The sequence below is a fragment of the Barbus barbus genome (assembly GCF_936440315.1).
Source record: "Barbus barbus genome assembly, chromosome: 50".
Lineage (NCBI taxonomy): Eukaryota > Metazoa > Chordata > Actinopteri > Cypriniformes > Cyprinidae > Barbus > Barbus barbus.
In genome coordinates, this window is record NC_136728.1 from 11,147,898 (window position 1) to 11,154,348 (window position 6,451).

General features: G+C 37.0%; 1 protein-coding gene across 1 annotated transcript; it reads right to left on the reverse strand.

Moving 5' to 3' along the window:
• Nucleotides 1-104: 104 nt before the first annotated feature.
• LOC306867980 (troponin T, cardiac muscle-like) lies at nucleotides 105-3,078 on the reverse strand. Its single transcript, XM_079413950.1, has 11 exons — nucleotides 2,986-3,078; nucleotides 2,813-2,863; nucleotides 2,381-2,405; nucleotides 2,245-2,302; nucleotides 2,018-2,134; nucleotides 1,712-1,789; nucleotides 1,315-1,428; nucleotides 1,109-1,221; nucleotides 712-802; nucleotides 474-511; nucleotides 105-372 (listed from the first exon to the last, which is right to left on the reverse strand). Exons 7-11 carry the CDS (start codon nucleotides 1,345-1,347, stop codon nucleotides 327-329), a joined length of 321 nt encoding a protein of 106 aa, XP_079270076.1. The 5' UTR covers nucleotides 1,348-1,428; nucleotides 1,712-1,789; nucleotides 2,018-2,134; nucleotides 2,245-2,302; nucleotides 2,381-2,405; nucleotides 2,813-2,863; nucleotides 2,986-3,078; the 3' UTR covers nucleotides 105-326.
• Between the last annotated feature and the right edge of the window lie 3,373 nt (nucleotides 3,079-6,451).

Genomic DNA, 6,451 nt, shown 5'->3' on the forward strand with positions numbered 1-6,451 from the left:
TGCACATAATTTTCACACATAAACGTTCATTTTATGGTGAACTGCAACTATATTTACTCTTACATATTAACACTACAATATGTTGCTGATATAATTCAATAATCACAGATTAAATATTTTATTTGATTAAATGACATAAACAAATTGAGTACACTGAAACTAACAGTAAGTGCTAATATTTATTCATGGCAAAAATAAGCAAGAGACTGCAAAGCAAAAATGTACAGCCAGAGCATTTTTGTATGTTCTGAATAATGACTTTTAAATATCTTCAAAGAAAACTAATGCAGGAGGACAGAAATTCCTCTCATATGTGCTGTCAACATCTATCTCAGCCTTCCTCCCATCTTGCCTTTGCCGCGTCCCTTGGCACTAAGAGAGAAAAGCAAGAGGTTAAAATTAGTTTTTGGCCTTACATCTGAACATGGTTCAACACTAAGTGGTTAGTGAGATTTCAAGCTTGTGATTTATACCTCTGGTGATCCTGGACGCGGGCAAGGAGTTGAGTTATCTGTGAGAGACAGAAACGTGACAGCTAAGTGCTAACAGGATACAGTGATAATGAACACAACCTAATTACCTCAGACCAAACTCCAGCTGTTCAGCTGTGAACTGGATTTTGTTAAACTGTCAACGACTCAATAATTGGGTCTGGCAGAAGCTCAGTAACGTCTCAAAAGCAACTGGAAAGTAAAGGAAGCTATCACTTACATCGTATTTCTGCCGTTTCAGTTTCTCGTTTAGATCATACTTTTCTGCTTCCAGCTGCATCAACCACTGCCACAACTCATTGGCTTTATCCCTGAAACCAGACACAAATGGTAGGTTCACACAGAACGCGTTCTGGCGTTCCACTGGGTTGCTGTTCAAGTTCGAAAAACGAAACGTTTCAAGACGTGCAAACGCTTTGTTTTTGACGTTTTGCAAGCACAAGTGTGAATGGTTCAAATGATTAGAAATGATCTTAAATGTTTATTTGACTTGTAGTTTTTACTGTAAGAGTTACTAGGTCACTGATTGGTGTTACAGGTCAACTATTAACCAGCGCCAATAATATAAGCATATAAATAATAGGCCTATGTGCCAATGCACATAAAAGCTTTTGTACTTGAGTTTGTCGTCACTCAGATGATCAACGCTCAGTGGTTTTCTGCGATCAGCAAGGATCTTCTTCTTTTTCTCCCTTTCGGTCTGTTTCTTGGCACCTTTGCGTCCTTCGCCCTTTAGTTCAGCAATAATTATCATATTAATGAAAGAATCTGCCTAAAATTAGCATGTAACTATTTAGACGTTTATATGTTGGTAAACACTGACCCTTTGCTGTATGCCTCCATACTGATGGGTCATGTTAGTGAGAGCTTTCTTCTTCTTGGCATCTTCATCCTGCTTCTTTCTCTGCTCTTCCTGCTCCTTCCTCTCTCTCTCTTCCTGTCAACAATTCAGATCGTAGGTTTCATCTCTGTTACGAGCCTGTAGTTCATCGTTTCACTTCAATGGCTGAGCAAAGAATTGGTTAAATTTAGATTGAAAGTTTTGTAGAAATGATCCATAGCAGATAAAAATGGATTAGTTTGACTATACAAGGAGAATTTTGTTAACATCCTCAACAAAGGTGATTTAAAGGTGTAAATTCAGGACAATGTGTTCCAGTAGGAAGCAGGTGTAGCAGAAGATGGCAGGTGTTGACAGTCAGAATGTGACAGGAACTCACGGCGAGTCTGGCCTGACGCTCTTTCTCTCTCTCTGCTCTCACTCGCTGCTGCTCGGATCTCTCGGTTCGCCTCTTCTCCTGTTCAAAAACATATTTGCATACTTCTGCCTGTAAGTTTATGTACCCCTTGCAAGATCTGCAAGATGTTGATCTTGTTTAAAACAAAAATTAGAATCCCTCTTTTTGACTTTCATATTTAACTAAATTTAAAAAAAGGATGTAAACCTATAAGAATTACTACAAAGAGCTGTACAAATGCAAGACATTTACATCAGCAATAAACAGTATTTATGAGGAAGCACTCACAATTCTATTGACCAGAGCAATGAGTTCCTCTTCATCTTTCTGTCTCTGGAGGAAATGAGCCTCTATAAGAGACTGTAGTTCTGCTAAATCCTTCTCCTGACGCTTTTTTTGGATGTCCTGCCACACACACACACACACACACACACACACACACACAAATGATACGGGTTACAGGTGGTCTAAAATTGAGAGAGGTGTGCGTTTAAAGAGAAAAATCTCCTACTTACATCAAAATCTACTTTTTCTCCCTCTGGAATTTTTGGTGCTTGGATATTTGATAGATATCTGAATATAAAAGATTGAGCCATTTTAAAAAGTTTTATCTGGCTATTTAATTATGCACAAGAGAACAAAGAGACTTACTTTGGTTTGGACTTTGAGTCATCTACTGTAATTGGAGAAAGAGGTGTTTTTAACAGCAAGTGAATAGAATAGTAATAATAAAGAATTTTTTGAAAATATGAATTAGTATAGGCAGTATCAAATTGGCAAATGCATTTTTCACTAATTTTGCTCAAATAAGGTATATTCTGTCTGTTGCTAATTATACTTGGCGCAAACAATATATGCCAATGTAAATAGCCACTGGCATTATAATAAATAACAAAAAAATTATGTTAAATTATAATATTAAAATATACAATACCTTCCTCCCTTTTATAAAATGTGATAAAACACAAACAAAGAGACAAAATATTTGTAAGTGAAAATATGATGCATTTTTATCATAATAAATCATGCAAATAAATTATAAAATTATAAAGTATTGCAAACTTTGGAGTAAAAGACTGTTACTCACTGAACTCCCTCATCCATCACATCTTCTGTGTCAGACATGATTATAAACTATGTCAAAGATTAAATGCAGGATACATTACAAACATTGTTAAATGCAACACCAATACGAAAATACATCCTGTTCATTATTCCTACAAGGCAGGGATTTGGTAGGAATCGATAACTCTTACCTGGGTTGTGTGGATCTCAGAGATCTCAGGAGCCGCTCTCTTTTAGAGCGCTGTGTTAGAGCAGCGGGCCTCAGTTTCAAGGCTAACATACTAACACATCACGTGATCACAATGGCCTCTCATTGGCATGCGCTGAAAGCCTTCGTCTATTGTTAGACTGTCAGATGCATTTCAGTGAAGTTCTAAAACCAAACATTCTCTTTGACTTGCCTTGTTTTACCACCCCATGAAACCCAATCCATTCAAAGAAAGAAGCAGACAGCTTGTCTCAAATGACAATGAGTGCAGTGCAGGAAACACACAGAGGCAATGTGTGCATGTATCACTACTTTACTGTGAAAGCTTCTTTGACAATACAACAATTGTACAGTTGCTGAGATCATCACTGATAGTCTGAACTGTTATAGTAGGAAATACTTGATTGATATTTTGAAAGAGTTGAGCTATATTACTACCAAAGTGATTTATAATGCTGTACCTGTAAGATTGTAAAGATGCAGTGTTTGTAGCATGACTTTGAAACTCCCAAGTGCAAAGCATATGATTCAAAGTCATAAGGCAAAAGCAGTATAAGCATAAAACACCTAAACCACAACATGTTATAAAGCATTACATCATGAGTGCAAAATCAACAGGTCATCTGAATCTCCATGCACATGAAACTTCAGGGAGAGAATAAGAAGTTTGAATTTTTTTTTTTTAATTTTTTAATAATGCAGTCTAAAGATGCACTCAAATTTAGTGTTGTTTGGAAAATATTCATGAGCAAAATCCAGCCATTTCATTAGGAATCCATGCAATCTGGAAGTTCACTTAAGAGCGAAAGATTCACACAGATTTTGCAACAGGTTCACACTGGTTGCACAAATTTAGGCTATTTGGTTTGAAAGTGACTTTTGCATGAACTGTGCTTCATACACGTTTACACTATTGACAAAAGACAATTTGTTTTAATGCGACTGCATCTGTTTTAATGGTTACTGGTAGCTACAATTGTATTATAATTGTTTATTATCATTTTATTTTCATATGTAATAAAAAGTAAATTGTTTATATAATTCAATCAGAAAATAAGATTTATCATCTTATAGGGTTCAGGACAGTAGGGACAAAATAATGCTAAATGCAAATAATGAAATTCAGCTATATAATCATGCATAGTTATGGGAGCAAAATAAATAAGCATATTAATGTTTAAAAGATAAGTGAAAACATTTTCCACTTAAACACTTGCGTCCAATCAAACTCTGCAGTGTGTTGGTGTAAATCCACCTGTCACTTTTTAATAATGTTTGATATGTTTGATATTAAAGGGATAGTTCACCCAAAAATGAAAATTTAATTACGCACCCTCATGTCATTCCAAACCCATAAGACCTTCGTTCATCGGAACACAAATTAAAGGGGTCATCGGATGCCCATTTTGCACAAGTTGATATGATTCTTTAGGGTCTGAATTAAAAGTCTATACCATTGAGAAATTTTAACCAAAGTATGTTAGTGTAAAAAACACCTTTTTAAACCTTTCAAAATCAGCTCTGTTTTTAGCAAGCCATTCTAGTCCATGTTGCTTTAAATGCAAATGAGCTCTGCTGACCCCGCCCCTCTCTTCCGTGGGGTGACGAGCAGACTTTAAACTAGCACATTATTAGGAAAGGCAATTTGCAAAGATTCCTAAACCCTTATACTTGCTTCTTCTGTAGGTGAGGCTGGATCATGAATGATTCGCACAAACATAGACGCATTTAGGCAGATCGGGGATCGGCGCATTCACTTCAAAACAAAAGTAACGTTAATCCTCTGTGTCTTCAGCGGCTCAGATGTAGGGAGTAAATGAAGACTGCTATATTCATTATTACATCCAACAACAAAGCACCTCAATCACTTAATCGGAGACATCTTGTCTTCCCCTGCACCGAAGTCGACACAATGGCGGACGGGTGACACCTCACTCAGGGCAGATCTAAGGTAAGACGCTAGTGTCAATCAACTATCGTGGGAGCGGCCTGTGCAGAACTACGTCATTCTGACAGGAATCTCAGAGCAGCCTGATTTGAGAAAGGAGATTTTAAAATAGAGATTTAAAAAAAAAAATACATTGGGTGGATTTTTATTATTATAGGATGGTTGTGTACACACACTTTGAACACACATTTATGTTCAAACAACCGATGAATTTGGTATCCGATGACCCCTTTAAGATATTTTTGATGAAATCCGAGAACTTTCTGACTCTCCATAGACAGCAACACAACTACCACGTTCAAGGCCCAGAAAGGTAGTGAGGACATCATTAAAATAGTCCATGTGACACCAAATGTAATTTTATGAAGCTACTTTTTGTGTGCAAAGAAAACAAAAATAATGACTTTCGGTCTTCGATGAGTGTTCACGACAGTACCATGATGCATTCGTGTGCATTCCTCCCTTTGCAAACACCACAGCACATCCGGGTTCTACGTCAGATTGTCGGCTCCTGCGTCAGCAGTGTCACATGCATGCGTCATGGTACTGTTGTGAACGTGCGTCGAAGACCGACACGGAAGAGAAGATATTGTTGAATAAAGTCATTTTTGTTTTCTTTGTGCACAAAAAGTATTCTCATAACTTCATAAAATCAAGGTTGAACCACTGATCTCACATGGACTATTTTAACGATGTCCTTACTACCTTTCTGAGCCTTGAACGTGGTAGTTGCGTTGTTTTTGGAAGGCCAGAAATCTCTCGAATTTCATCAAAAATATCTTAATTTGTGTTCCGAAGATGAATGGAGGTCTTACGAGTTTGGAACGACATGAGGGTGAGTAATTAATAACATAATTTTCATTTTTGGGTGAACTATCCCTTTAATACTTTAATATGTATTATTTGGCTTGCACGATTCATGGTAATTTTAATAAATTTAAATGTTTTTTTAAACTTACAAAATGTTTATTTTGTACTGTTAAGTTGTCACTTAATTTCCAATGTAAGATCTGTGTCCTGAAGTTGCAAAATCATGCACATTTAATGGATGCATCTTCCACTTTGGCTGATCTGGGATCCGTCGGATGTCTTTATTTTCTTGTTCCTGTAAAACATCAGGGAATACGTTGTTAATGTGCTAATGAGTTATCAAAAGAGACAGTACGAGCGAGTTATATTTGCTGTACATATGTAATGTCTATAACTCAGCAGGCTTTTTCAACGCTTCCTCAAATACACGAAAGCAAATACATCAGCCGTCTGCACCTGTTCCCAGTTAGAGAGTTAACACGTTGGTGCCGTGACCCAGACGAATACACACAACTGACATGGTCAGCGGTCTCAAGTTGTGCCACAAGTGTGACAAATACCAGGTACATTGTCATCTATGTCACTTTCAAGGACAAATTCAGCTGAAAGACCCGGAGAGGTAGCTGACACTAGCTTGTTTGCCAGCTTTTTTCTGGGATCATTGGTAAGCTAATGGTAATAAACCATAAAA